Source organism: Chrysemys picta, chromosome 9, assembly GCF_011386835.1.
Source record: "Chrysemys picta bellii isolate R12L10 chromosome 9, ASM1138683v2, whole genome shotgun sequence".
Lineage (NCBI taxonomy): Eukaryota > Metazoa > Chordata > Testudines > Emydidae > Chrysemys > Chrysemys picta.
The window spans coordinates 43,225,490-43,241,008 of record NC_088799.1 but is presented as its reverse complement, the minus strand read 5'-3'; the positions used below and the strand labels follow the sequence as shown (position 1 = coordinate 43,241,008).

The window sequence follows — 15,519 nt, the reverse complement described above, 5'->3', positions numbered from 1 at the left end:
AGTGATTCAGTGTAAAGTAAGAAGTTAGCTCACTGAATGAAATTACAATAAAAGCTTTATTTATGACTTGTAGTCAATTATATTTCACTTTGAAAATCAGGATACAACAGCATCCTACACTGTACATATATACAGTACAGGCCATTTTAAGGAGTCATTAGCTGAAGAAGGGAAGGTTTTGATTTTAAGTCTTCGATAGGAAGTTACATTCCCCCTCCCTCTTCTGTGATATGGACTACATATGCAGTGTAGTAGCGGTGTTGGTCCCAGGATATTGGAGACACAAGGTGGGTGGGGTAATATCTTTTATTGGACCAACTTCGGTTGGTTGGGGAAACAAGCTTTCGAACTCAATCAGAAGAGCTCTATGTAAGATCGAAAGCTTGTCTCTCTCACCAATAGAAGTTGGTCCAATAAAATATATTACCTCTTAATCAACAAGCTAGACAAACAGTTCCCAAATGTCGAGTCAAGGCAAGTGGGAGGGCCAAGACTGGAGCCATAGAGTAGATTGATACAAAGTCAGAAATAGGGAAGAGCAAGTCTAACGAGTTTATTGCATGAATAAATATTTACCTTCACAACAGCAATCATGTGTGCCGCAAACCAAATAAATTGGCAGTATAAAAATAAATGCTGAGGCAAACCAAAGAGGAGGAATAGATGAAAATAAAATACAAATTAATGTTCTAGTTCAGAGTTAAGTCCAATTTATATTAGAGGAACTGTTTGAACATGGAACCAAACATATGGAAAAAGTTCTCTCCTCATCCAAACAGTAACGGAAGTAAAATCCTTTATCTACTGTTCTGAACATACATGGACAAGGGGAAACTATTAATAGCACATTGTGATGTACAAGGATTAGTCTAAAGTTTAAAGTCATGAGTTAACAATTTTCTGTCTTCTGAAGAGACTCTTTCCTCCCCGCCCTTCTCACCCCCTCCAATAACTATCAACATCAGCAAGCTGCTGCCTCTGACTGAAACAAGTTTGTGGATTGCATTTCAGCAGAGTGGCACAAGCACATGAAATCAGAGTAGACGAAAACCAAATAAAGTGTCAAGACAGGTAGTGTCAGCTTCCTTTTCAAAAGATTTAGTGTCCAATTAGCTAATTTTTAGTCTTCTAGTATGTACTGCAAATCTATAAAACATTCAGAAATAAACTATGGAGAAATAAATTGTGTAACCTTAAAAAAAAAAAAAAACCATTGAACTCTGAGCTGTAATAAACAGATTTTGTTCAGGTACTAGGGAGACTACTCTTGTATAACTGAAAAAGATGTGCCATAATCTCTAACATCTCATGTATTTGTATCTCACAAAATGTCTTCCATGCTGATCATGTAGCACGTGCTTTGTGTGAATGTGTGCATACACTGTCCAGCATCTTATAATCTGCCTTTCTTTCACTCTCAGAAGATGGAAAGAGACGAAGTGCGTTATAAAGATAAATCACCTTCCTAATGGAATGTCAGGGTTATCTTTTAAAGTTGAAAAAACTTCTATTCAAATTTTCTCTTTACAATTCTACATTCCAAGAGCAACAATTTATTAAATGGTGTATCAGAATAGTAACAGGATTATATGATGTCATAGTAACAGTAATATGATTTTCTGCTACTGCTCCATGGGAAATATTATAAGCTACATATTAAATACAAAAACTATGCTAATACAGTACTATATCAGAAATGTTCAAACTTGTGTGTTTGGAGCCTCAGCCATAAGAGTTGAAGAGAATAAGTGCATTTACAGTGGAATTCCTTTGTACTGCAAAAACTTTTCTTCCACAAATTTTCCCTATAAGCATAGGTTCATTTTAACCAGAACTGAAATTTTCAGACTGCAATCCATTAAAAAGGCAGGGCTACCCTTTGTCTTCACAATAAACCAGTTCTATTATACTGCACTGTGTAATCTTTAGATAACATTTTAAATTACACATGGCCAAGTGTTGGCAAAATATGAAATTGCACGTACTTAATTTTAAGAAAGGTAAACAAGTGCAGAAAAAGCAAGTATTTAAAAACAAACAAAAATTCACTTATCCTGGAGGGATAAGGATATCCTTTACATCACAAATAATCAACACTAATACAATGGACACACTGCTCAACCTGTGTTCATTATGGCTATTTGGCAGATTATTTATGCAGGTCCCTAAACGGAGCAAGAAGAGTAAAAAGTGGAGCAAAAGAAAAGATAAACACAGAGAAAGAGGGTAAAAATAGTACTAGCTTGGAAATCTGGAAGAGATGTGATTTTGCTACCCCTTTGGTAGCATAGAATTAGGAACTATGATATGGTGAACTACCTTCCAGAAATAACTAAGGGGGAAAAATAAGCCTTTTCCCCCCCCTCTTGAGAGGTCAATCTTCCATGATACATGTTGAGATAACCAGCTTCCATTCATCTTGAAGTAGGGGTGTTGATCTTTTAAAAGGGTAATTGGAAGATTATGTTGCAGAGAGGATGAAAACTAGTGTCTAGGTCTTACAAATGAAGATGAATAAATATCAAGATGTAGATGTGCACAAACACTTTTTTCAATACAGGCTGAAATAGGCCAACACAAAAAAGAAGCATATTGTCCATATGTAGGGCTGGGTCAAAAGTTTTCCATCAAAATTGGTCTTCTAGGGAAAACAGGGTTTCAACCAAATGATTTTTTTTCTACAAAAAGTAACTGCTTTCTGCAAAAAAATTCAATTTTTCAATGAAAACCAAAATATTTCCATTTGGAAATGCTGCTGTAGAGCTTTATGTCCCCAGTTCTCCTCTATAAGCATGATTCCCTAGCCAGACTACATCTCTTATGATGCATCACTCGAGTCCCTGGCAATGGTACACTGCCTTCGCTTCTCCAGGATGGCAGAGGAAACAGCTCTACAACTGTTTCCTTTTTGGGGATACAATTATTTGGGCAGTATAATCTAACACAAATCCACAGGGACCTGACTCCTTAGATTTTCAAATGTCTTGTTTTCAAACCAAGCATAATTAGTCTCAGATTCAGAGGCGAGAGAGTGGGCTTTCAAGATCATTAGCCTATATGTTTGTCCCAGGTGGGCCCACAGGATAAAGCTAACCTATTCTGAAAAGTCTCTTGGTGAATGCTCTTGTCCCAGACATTTCAGACAGTAAATGTGCATTCATCAACTTTTTTCCACTGGACAGGAGGCATAATGCTTGAATACATATGGCATCTACAAGAAATCAACCAAACGGTGATGTTTGGGTTGTGCAACAAAATACCTACATGTTTATATGAGTCACCTATGTAACTTTAAAGTGTGCCCTCCGCAGTTTCCTCCTACTGTTTGTTACTGGCCTTGTCTTACCTCATGAGGCAATTTCAGTTGTGATCCACCATGTTTCAGATCCATAAGTTAAACTACACAGTTACACTAAGCATATTGCCAATAAAATATTTTTGTTTAAAATAGACTAAATCATTAAAAAATTAAGCTAAAACTACCAACAGGGAAAAGGCATAGTAATGAGAGAATAAGGAAAGGAATTAAGTGTGCTTGTGACCTTGAGCCCTTTATATCCTCACTTTGAATATTTAGAAGTGAGTGAGTGACCTCAAGAACTACAGCAATATGTTGCAGGAGAAAAGTGTGTCTTGGTGTCACTGAGTCCAGAGAGGGAATATTGCAGAGGGAGGACAATTATCTGTTTAGTATAATGTGGATTTGAAAGCCAGTATTTTATATCCTGAAAAACATACAAAATTTAAAATAATCTGAGTGAATGAATGCCCCTTTGATTTGTATCCGCAGATAACACCTACAGCTTATTTTTCAATTAATTTTTTTTTCAAATTCAGTGTACTACACATTCTATAATCAGGGATACAGTGTGTATGCATCAAGGCTTTGATTCTGTGAGCATTTAAGGCAGCATATGTATAACTTTAAACATAAATATCTTTACACATCAGTCCCACTGAAGAGGCCCCAAGTTTCGAGTTTCACATCCAAACAATTTGTTGTTTCTACCTGAAAATGTTTATACTCTGGTTATAGAAAGTTTAAATAAACTCATAGTACTAGTGACTGAGGTAAACTGTAATCACATTATTTTCTTTAGGTTACCATTGAGAAATTAATGTACATCCATTATATGAGTTTAAAGGCTATGAATCATTCTAATGAAAGATCAGTCAGCATCTAACTCTACTATGTGTTTGAGGGACTTCCACTACCCAGAATACTATTTGTACACAGAACAAATTTACCTTTTTTTTTTTTTAAATTAAAAGATCTGGAATTTGAAAGTATGGATGCTCTGAGCAAATATATTCTGAGATCTCTTAATCAACAAAGAATATCCAACCACTACATCCTCGGTGTAAAAATTTCCAGATTTACTTCACACTTCCCATCAAGAATGCGCCACAATATCCTGTATTAGCCACGATAACAAAATGTGTATTTTGACGTACAGAGCAGTAAAAACTGCATGCTGATTTACACCTTTGTTTGCAAGCTGGCTTGCAGAACATTTTAAATGTCATCTTGGCTTTGGGATTTGTGAGTTTTACTGTTTTTAAATGCTGGATCCCTCTGCAGAATATTACCCACTCACTTACTGCCTCTTTCAAGTTAAGGTCTTTGCAGATGAACTTCTTGCACCAGCATTATATAGGGAAGGCCAAATGGTTCTTGTACCTTCCTTGAGAGTATTTCCGTAAGCAGTTATATTTAGGTGGCTGATGGCTTATCCATATTTTCCCAGGTAGCCTTGTCCTTCGGCAGTTGTTTTGGAAAAAAGAAAATTCTCAAACCATGCAGGCTGAACACTAATTAGGAAAACACACTAATCCTTCTCTTACACTATGATGAAATTTTTAATTAACACTTCATTCCATCCACTATTGAACTGTATGTGCCTCCTATACTATTCATCTCACCAAGAGACCTGCAGATACTTTTTACCATTGTTTATTATTAACTTATTGCCACTGAAGTAGCACCCCAAAGGCTCCAAAAATAAGGATTAGAAACCCACTGTGTTTGGTGTTGTACAAACACATGATTCCTGCATCAAAATGTTCACAATATAATCTGTAACAAGATGTAATAAGAGAAACAGGGAAAGAGGACAAGAGTAATGATAAAGATCAGGTCACTACATGGGTCAGAGTTATTACCTGATCAGTCCTGGCAGTTCTAAATCATAAACTTTATTTGAAACAAATAAAAAACACTACTGCAGACTGATGCACAACATAACCATTACTTGTTGGCTGGTTTCTTGTAGGAGACATGGGTCTTAGGGAGGATCTTCCACAGGAGTCATTTAATAAAGAAGATGCAATGAAACTTGTCTTATGTGATAAGTTCAAAGAACTGACAACAACTGGTTGCTTAATGAAGGTAATATTATAAAATTTATAAAATTGTAGAATTGCATTTCATATGTTGGGGGGTACTTTGGAACAGTTTCTTAACACAGAAGGTTGCCTAACAAAGATTCTCATGTAGAGGTATTGGTGTACTTCTAGACTAAACATTCACTACTTCAAATGAAGTTTTCTTTAATATCCAGGCCATTACTATTTGTATTCTGGTACCATATGCGTATTCCTCGAGTGGCTTCAGGGTAATGGTCTTTGCTCAATGTCCGCGGGTGTTAGGTCACCAATATGGAATTTTCCCCTTATGTGCAAGGGTTGCTATTGATAGTCAACAGCTGTATATCTTTTTTCCATTAAAATTAGATCCATAGAGAATTAATTCCTTCTAAGTTGTTTGCTTACAGAGAAGTTAATTCTAAACATATCAGTGGCCAAAGGCAGAAGAATCCAAGGTCAACAAAGATCAAAGCACCAGTTTAACAAAATATACAACTTTTCTTCATCTTTAGTGTGTGAAGGGAAATCAAAATATTTCTATTTAGTTCACATATGTTAATTTATAAATCCTGTAAATTCTGTTTTCCCTCCCAAAATTAAAGTTTAATATTTCACTAGCAAAAGATTAAACCCCATAAAAAGTGTCATAAATATACCTTTTCTGCCTTTTTGTCAGAGATATCTTGCTTTTCTAAAACTGCCATACTCTCCTTCAGATTCTTCACTATGTCTGCAGGAGACTTGTGGGACTTGCCAAAGGGGAATGGCATTATTGCAAGCTATACTGGTCTTCTTCTGCAGCTCTTACTTCACCTGGAAACAGAAAATAAAAGAATATCAAAGGTGGAAATAGTGGGTCAACAGTGATAGCATATACGAAGAGCTAGAAAGCATTATAAAGGCATCAGTATAGTATGCAGTCTAATTCAGTTAAACTAGAACACAAAACCATCTCTAAATTGTACATTATTTGAGTTCCTAATTTTCTAGAACACGGAACGAAGAATCCAAGAAATCAAACCGAAATCATTATCTAGCGTTTCAGACAGATATTAAAAATTATACCCAGGATCACGGTACTGTACAAATAGCACAGTTCAAAGTCACATGCTAGCAAGTTAAAAATATACAGGTTATTCCAATTTATGCTGGCAAGAAAAATCAAATCACTAACAATAGGATTTGTCCTGGCATATTGTTGCTCAGTACTGAAACTTAATTTTAAATGACTGCATAGATGGCTGCTGGCAACAGAATTTTATTACCAGTACCAAGGATTAAACAAAGCATTTAGGGTCATAATGTGATCTTCAGTCTGACAGAGTAACAGACACAGTTCTTTCAAAGATGAGGTATGCCCTCTGCCCTAAATTAGCAGACTTTTCCAAGGGATAGTTAGCGCTTGCATTGAATATATTCATACCTTTGTCTAAATTAAATAGGAAGTCGGAAGATTTTCTAGTGCAAAAATAAACAACTTTTACCAGTATAAATGCTCAAATACCAGAGCTTTAGTTCCTAAACTTGTTTATCTTCATTCACACAATAATAGTTTCTCCTGAAATGATTTCACAAATTGCACTTCTAGAACTCTAGACCAGCTACAAGTGAACAGAAAATCCCACACCGAAAAATGCTGATGGGTTACTTCTGCAGGAGACAAAAGACATTTGAAGCTGACAAAGCAGAGGTTACAATGTCATGACAAAAAAAGGATGTCACCCTGAACTTCGGTTATTTTCTATCTCCACCTGCCAATGAGAACGATAACCAGTCAGCATGGATCAGTATAAAAAAACAACTAGCATCTAATTTACAGCAAAGCTTCTCATCTAATATAATACAAATACGTGTTACATGTCACTTAAATAAAAGTTCCTCCCATAGGTCACTGAGCTAGAATACTAAAATTTTGTACAGTCACTCATTATGGACTCCAAACATTTTAGTTTGATCTTTCCATCACAGGTCACAAAGTTTTTCAGTTTTAAGATTTCAACCATTCAAGTGCCTTTAGGTGTAAATTAGAAGTATTAATTTGCAAAAGTTTAGCTTTTTACATGAGCTAGTTATGTCAGGTATGAGGCCAACAATTTGTAGAACTGAATGTCATAGGATACCAGATTTAAGATTTTAGCCAAGAAAATTCCCATAAATATGTAAATCGGGTATGTGATTATAAAACTTACTATAACAGTTGCATGCTGCTGTATAAGAAATAATATAGCTGCTTATGAGGAGATGCATTCCTGCTGTAAGTATTTAAATCAGTCTACTCTTGAAGAGAAAGTAGCAAAACATCAGTAAATTGGAAGTAACCAGATCTCTCAGACTTCCAAATACAGTATTTTCACTTTTTAATTTATGCAATCAATATGCCCAATATTTAGATGTGGTGAAATTACTCCTTTTCCACTGTATCTCAAAACATCTTAATCAGCACTGATAAAAGGCTGAAAAATTGAGTATCTATGAATAGAGAATTGATAACTTAAGAGATAACAGCATACCCGTTATTGATGAAAAATTACTTTAAGACAATAAAATTAAATATTGTCTCAATATTTTGCCAAATGTGAGTGCAATGCAGTACCATCTTCAGCCAAAACATGACTATTGACTATTATTTAATAAAAATGATGCTATTTTCAAACAGTTAGGGATTTACAGGTATTCCAGGATTTTTTATTGAAAAGAGGGGCAGGATGACACTCCTTTTAGAAATTGCATGTGGCATTTAAAGTGTTCCCATAAGGTATGATTCCACTCTGAAAACTGTTTCTGTACAAGTGGCATCATAGCTTTCCATATCTGTCTCAATCACCTCCAGACAGAGTCTGCTCACTTTACCAGTTTAAAAGATTTCCCCCCCAAATCACTAGCCCTGCCAACACAAACTGGGATCTAAAAGTCAAGCTGAATTTTGTATGGTTTGTGTATCACTATTGGTAATAAATACAATAAAAGCCAAATTGTCCACCTGTTACACCTATATAACCCCTTTATCTTCAATTAAGGTTGAACAGGTGTAAATGAAGGTAAAATTTGGTCCAAATTGTTTTGTTGAAGATGTGAGAGCAAGAGTAGAAATCAAGCTCCAGAACCAAGAGAGCTATGGGAAATAAGTGTTACTAAATGTAGAGTAGAAAAAAATATTTTATCATGAAAGAAGCAGCTATGACAGAACACAATGTAGGGAGCAGATCTATTGAATCAAAAGGTGATATTGTTATACACTCATTTTTCTGCCCACAATTACACTGCTTTCAGAATAAAAATTCTCGCAAAGAATTACACTAACTCATTTAACTGTAGGCAATCAGATAAATCCAATTTCTAGGTTTACAAAATGAGTGGGTTTTATAAACTTTCCTCTAGAGGATAGTGCCTTCACCTATTTAAAATTGTCTAGCCTCTACATTTGCAGGAAGGCCTGTGATTTGATTTACCTGTCATAGTTTTATGAGCTCCATCTGACTAATACCATACATGGACATGTACAGGATTTGGGGGTATATTTGAAAGAATTTTAATTCGAAGATTTGAGGATAAAAAATTAATAGAATTCAATAAATTCCCCAAAATGTAGCGTATTCTTATTTGAATATACTCTATCAGTAAACAGAGCAGTTTCATTATGAGTTTTTGATAAGCAATTTATAAAAATAAGCCAACTGGCAATAGCAAGCGAATCCAAGTCCTGAGTCGCAGCAGGTGCCGGGAGAGATCACTGCTGCCAGGTGCTTTATGTATTGTATAAAACTAAGCAAATGAGTTATTTGTGCTTTTTCTGTTGCAGAAATAGAGTGACACTAGTGGGAACCTCACTTGTGTCTCCTGAGACTGAAATTCCTACTAAAAAGCCAGTGCTGCAGCTTGCTAAAGAAGCCGGGGTATCCCTCTATATTCTAGAAACATAATGGATACAACTGGGCAGTACAAGATGAACATTTCTGGGGACAAGACTGGAACTGGGAATTTGCTGGTGCCACTGCAATGTAATTTAGAAGTGGCTGGCTAGAAGTACTCATACCATTTAGTTGGGAGTGATTTTGCATGTGATAGGCTATGTGTGACTAGGCCGTGTGTGAATGAACAGGCCAGGAGTGGCTGTTCTCACAGCAAAGCAGTGTGAAAGTTGGAGGGTTGAAGGGACATAGCTGTTCAGTTGTCCAGATTGTACTCTGGGGAATGTCACACTTCCATTTCTGGTTACTTATCAGATCAGAAATCCCGGACTGCCCTGCTCTAGGGGGAAAAAAGTTCTCTCAAACTTGTCAAATTTCCCTGTGACTTCTAGAAATCAATTTCATTAAGATATAGTTGCACAGAATTCCTACTTTCACACATTTGGCAAGTACAATAGTCTAAAATTCTAATGCTGCCTACAACTTTATTCTTTCAATTGTAGGGCTTCTAATTTAACAATGTCTTTTTTGTCTGTCACTTTTTTAAAATGTACCATAGACCAAAACAGTGTCAAATATCAAATTTATGTTGACTCATTTACAGGTAAAGAGGTTGAGGTGAAATGGTAGTATTCCATTTAATATGTAATTAATGAGGGAAGCAGGCCAAGAAAAACAAGTTATCTCTTGGTAGCTATAATGAAAAAGCACCTTTTGATAACAATTGCACAGATATGTTAAGACCGAACGCCTAATGAGTAAGCACAGAAAATGTTCTGCTATTGTGTGAGCAGATAAGAGGTAGCAACTTGTTAAAAATTAAAATCAGCATAATTTAAATAAGGCAGAACTACTACTATCAAGTCAATTATTTAGAAACAATGTTAAAAATGTACAGATTGACTTAACCACAAGAAAAGATGACAATAATGAGTCTAAAAGGATAAAATACATGTGCACAACAGACAATTTTTGGACTTTTCAATAAGATGCTGCATATGTTGCCAGTGATAGGCTGATAAATTCTCTCATTAAAATCTGCACTTAGGGATATTAATGAAGAGAAGGGATATTAATTTACTACCAACATGGGATTGTAATGTAAATTAGTTTCTATCCACTATAAAATTGATCAAAAGTATCTATTACTTTATATATGTATTTATTAATTTTGTTTTATTGTTAAGCCAATATTAAAAACAAAACAATCATTTACAATCTTGCATCTAATCACTCCAGTTTCAATTATTTTGGGAATTTATTTCAAAATACCTGTCAGCAAGTATGTCTGTAACAATACAGACACACACAAAAACTTCCCTGGAAGAAGAGAGTTTAAGAAATCCCTACGACAAACCAGTTCCTGTTTCTCTGCCCCTCCCCACAAAGCCCAGCCGTGGGGGCACCACCCCCATCCAGACAAACGCTTCCACTACCTCCCAAGAGGCCAGTTATGGCCCCCTACCAGCCCAGACACTCGCATCCTCTCCCCCCCTACAGCCAAGGGATCCAGAGGGGGAGACAGCCTGATGTTGGGTGCCAGGTTTGTGAGGAATTTCCTGCATGCCACCTTCTTTCTTCAGGGCATGCTGGGAAATGGAACCCTCCCTGCTCCACCCACCTCCTCCCGGCAGTCTCTTCTATTTGCGATCTGTGCTATGCTGGGTCCAGCAGCTCTGCAGCCCGTTTCTGGGCGGGAAAAAGGAAATTCCGCACACAACATTAATTTCTGCACAAATTTTGCATTGTGCAGTGGCACAGAATTCCCCAAGGAGTAACAGACCTTATGGCCAGAAGGGACCAGTAGACCATCTTGTCTGACCTGTGTAAGACAGACCATAGGTTTTCACCCAATTACTCCTGTATGGAGCCCAATAACTTATGTTTGACTAAATCCCATATGTACCAGAAAGGCATCCAGCCTTGAGCTGAAGATATCAAGAGATAGAGGATCCACCACATCTTCTGGTACTTAATCTCAGTAGTTAATCACCTACACTATTATGTAGATAAAATCACCTCCTTTCCTCGTCTCTATTCTCCCCGTCTATACATCCAAATATTGCACTGACCCTTTTTGCCACAGCATCACACTGGGCATTCATGTTGAGTTACTATGACCCTTAAATCTTTTTCAGATTTACTGACCTGAAGAGCTCTGTGTAAGCTCGACAGCTTGTCTCTCTCACTAACAGAAGTTGGTCCAATAAAAGATACTACCTCACTTGACTTTATCCTGGATAGCAGAGAGAAAAGGTTCCAATTCTGTAATTAAAGACTACGTTCTTTGTTCCTAGATGTACAAGCTTGCATTTAGCTGCATTAAAATGCATTTTTGAACGAACCCAGTTTATCAAGCAATCCAGATCACTGTGTATGAAACTGCCCTATCCTCATCATTTGTCAATATGCCAATCTTTGGGATCCACAAATTTTATCAGCAGTGATTTTATATTTACTTCCAGATCACAGATAAAAATATTGAACAGCATCAGACATAGAACCGATCTGTGCAGAAACACTAGCATGCAAAAGTAAACAACATTAAAATCAGCAAATACTCCACTATAATGCTCGGCATGAATTAACTGTATACAGATAACTGTATACAGTTTATAAATGATACTTCTTATAAGTCACTACAAATCTTTTCATCTATAATCAGTCAAGAAAGGCATGTAGAATGGCTGTTAGGGCTGGAAGTGCCTACTTTCCTCATCAAGATGATTGTACTCCATCCAATGTGCAATATTAGCATCCTGCTTGTAAGGTAGAAACACTAATATCAATTATTGATCATGCAGTAGCACCCAAAGGTCTCAATCAAGACTTTTTAAAAAAAAACTGTTCCAGCTATTATTGTTTACCGCTTTGCTTCATGCAGCAATGAATTATTTGCAGTGTTACCAATTTAAAGGTGGTAAATTTAAAAAAATTCCTCTTTTCTAACAAAGAACAGAATTGTAAATGAAAAATGGTAAGTGACAGCTATTAAGGGCTTTTTTACACAACAAAATTGGTTGACTTAATTTAGGTTGACCTACAGACACTATAGTAATTCAGTCGGCTGTTGGTGTCCACACTATCATCCTTCTGCCGGTGCAGTGTGTCCTCACCAGGAGCGATTGCAACAACTGAAGCGGGGCATTGACAGCTCAGTGTGGGGGCACTGACAGCCACCCAGGGCTCACAACTGGAGCCCCCCATCTACCCGAGGGTGACAGCCCTAGCTATGAGCCCCACGCAGGCTTAATTTCACAGCACAGAGCCTAACAGTCTCTAAGGTGCCACAAGTACTCCTGTTCTTTTAGCAGTGAAACTGACATTCTTTTCATTTTCACACTGCTATTGTTTCTGTTCAGGGGAGCTGGGGCTCTCAATGCCAGCAGCCAGGCTCGGGGCAGGGAGCTCAGGCAGCAGCCTGCTGGGAGCTGGGAGCCCCTGGGGCAGCAGGGTTCCCAGCAAGGTGAGGGGAGCCCAGGCAGCAACCCGCTGGGAGCAGGTAGCCGAGAGCCCGAGGGCAGCCAGGCACTAACTGGAGCCTCCCACTCACCCTGGGGTGACAGCCTTAGCTGTGACCCAGGCACAGGGTTCACAGTAGGGAACCTACTGGCCTTTCTTGTCAATTTCATGGCTCCACCAGAGAACCATGAAATTGACAAGAATTTTAGCCACTAGCCAATGTAAGTAATGCAGTGTCTACAGGGACACAACATCATCCTAACTACACCAACATAAGCCCTATGCCTCTCATGGAGATGGAGTTATTATGTCAGTGTAGTACGGCACTTACATCAGCGGGAGCAAGGTTGTGGTGTAGACACTGACATAGTTAGGTCGACATCAGCTGCGTTATGTCGACCTAACTCTGTAGTGTAAACCAAGCCTAAGAAAGCCATTGTACTGGACAGAATGTGAAGTGGAACTGAAGAGATGGGTTCAAAGTGATCTTAATGTTTTAATAACTAAGTTGAGTGTCCAGGGTAACAGAAGACTTAAAAGGAGGTAGGATACAAAGGCAAGTGATGGCTTTCAGGAATCTGCTACTATTAGATTTCAAGCATAAACCCTGTTTGCGAACAGATTGTCAAATTAGAAACTGAGTTTTGATTTGACTGTTCAGACTTGTTTTATTATTTGCTGTCACTAACATATTATGATCTAAGTTTTGTTTGTAACAATGTTCACATCCAGCCAGTTTCTGGTCCACAGCAGAAATTTAATAAAGAGCCGGTGAAAGCTGATGTAGTTTATACAGGTTAGCTCATCATCAAGGGAGCAGAAAGGACATTATGTAACTCAGGTGATAGTCAGTACTAGTTCCACATATTGACTATTGCAATACTGAACAAACAACCAAATAATCCATACAAATAGTCTGCTAACCCTCCAGAGCTCAAATGTGTTCTGAAAAATTATTGATTCCAACACAATGTTATGATTTTCTTTAATTAGAAAGCAAACTTTTTAGTTAAAAAAAACAAAAGTTTTAGATTTTTAAATGAAACAATATATACTATGCAATTCAGTTAATAAGTATATTAACTCCTCAAACACAGAAATGTGCAAAACTGTGTATTGTTCAAAATAATTAACTTGCTGAGCTATATGTAATTCCCAAATACTTCAGTCACTCCAGTCTACTAATTACTTAGACCTATCATTTTTTCATATTCTCTCTCAAATACCAATACCCTTATCAATATTTATGCTTTTATTTATTTATTTATAAACACCTACCCTAGAAAGAAGTTTCAAACAAAACAATAAGAATGGGCTAAAACACTGATTCTGAGCTGGATGGACCAGAGTGTAGGTCTTTTAAAAAATAATTAAATTCTCACCTTCCATGATTATACTTGCACAATATTCTAGCAGTGAACTATGACAACCCCATTTCCTTAAAGTGCTCATCTTGTGCTACATAGAAGATGATGTTAGCGTCAAAGGATGCAATTTTGTCAAATTTCAGTCTTTGCTTTTCAGCTAATTGAACAACAATCACCAACTCATCTTTGCCATTTTTGGGATAACAGAGATTGCTCCTGCATGAAACTCATGTTGAAGAGTATAATCACAGGCACATTTTGGTGCTAATCACTGAAAATGTCTCATAGGATCAAATTCATCAATGTTCTTCTATTCTACTTTTATAGTGAAAGTTTTGTTCAATGGCATATTTGATCTCTGAGAACCAAATCAAATGCTTTCTGCACTTGTTGAGATGAGCATAAATCCTTTTTTTCATACTAACTTGCTTGACAATGATTACATTTCACTTTAGAACAATCTGTTTTCATTACTTTAATCTAGTCTATAGTTTCCTACCTCTTCCGTCTGTTTTAGGCATGTTGAGTGAGATGAATTCATACTCAGATGTTTGACAACTACTAATCACCTACTTGCATTATTTACCAACATATTTCACATTTACTACAGTCAGTCTAAAAAACAACATAGTAAATTCAACACAAGACTGAATAATCAGATTAGCAATGCAGCTCCCAAGCATATCTACACTTCCCACTAGCCACACTCCCCTCTCCAATCACCAAAGACTCTAAGATTCTACTTGTCTGACAGATGAGGAACAAGATCACCTACACCATGACGCAGAAAATTCACAGATTTTTATTAGGCTTCATTAGCTCAATGTCAGAGATTCCCCTACCTAACAAATATAACCCACATTTTGCCCATAGCAATTGAATACACACACGATCACATTTTTATAGACACTTAGTTCAGTAAAAAGATAGATCACAACTTTTGAGGCATTTTATGGATGAATTTCATACTCAAGTGCCACTATTATTCTTAATATTTAAAAAACAAATCCCAAATCTTTGTAAATGTTCAAGAAAAATATCACAGATTTATGACTTAGCTTCTCTTCCTGGTGTGCAGTTTAAAGTCACTCCACCCATTCATTTGCCCAAAAACCTTTATGCTGTACTACATAAGGTATACAGACAGGCACATAAAGGCCTCACCCATTCCCTGGTAAATATAAGAACATAAGAAAGGCTGTACCGGGTCAGACCAAAGGTCCATCTAGCCCAGTATCCTGTCTACCGACAGTGGCCAATGCCAGGTGCCCCAGAGGGAGTGAACCTAACAGGCAATGATCAAGTGATCTCTCTCCTGCCATCCATCTCCACCCTCTGACAGACAGAGGTTAGGGACACCATTTCTTACCCGTCCTGGCTAATAGCCATTAGTGGACTTAACCACCGTGAATTTA

At 37.1% G+C, this 15,519-nt stretch overlaps 1 protein-coding gene across 6 annotated transcripts in view; it reads right to left on the bottom strand.

The window, feature by feature from the left end:
- The window catches only part of CAB39 (calcium binding protein 39), a 59,507-nt gene that overhangs the window by 26,254 nt on the left and 17,734 nt on the right, over positions 1–15,519 (bottom strand). For all 6 annotated transcript variants that reach the window (XM_005282497.5, XM_005282496.5, XM_024103289.3 and 3 more), the window contains one exon: positions 6,024–6,180. In XM_005282497.5, the coding sequence (XP_005282554.1) occupies positions 6,024–6,137 (114 nt within the window). In that variant the 5' untranslated portion in view covers positions 6,138–6,180. The remainder of the gene's footprint in view (positions 1–6,023; positions 6,181–15,519) is intronic.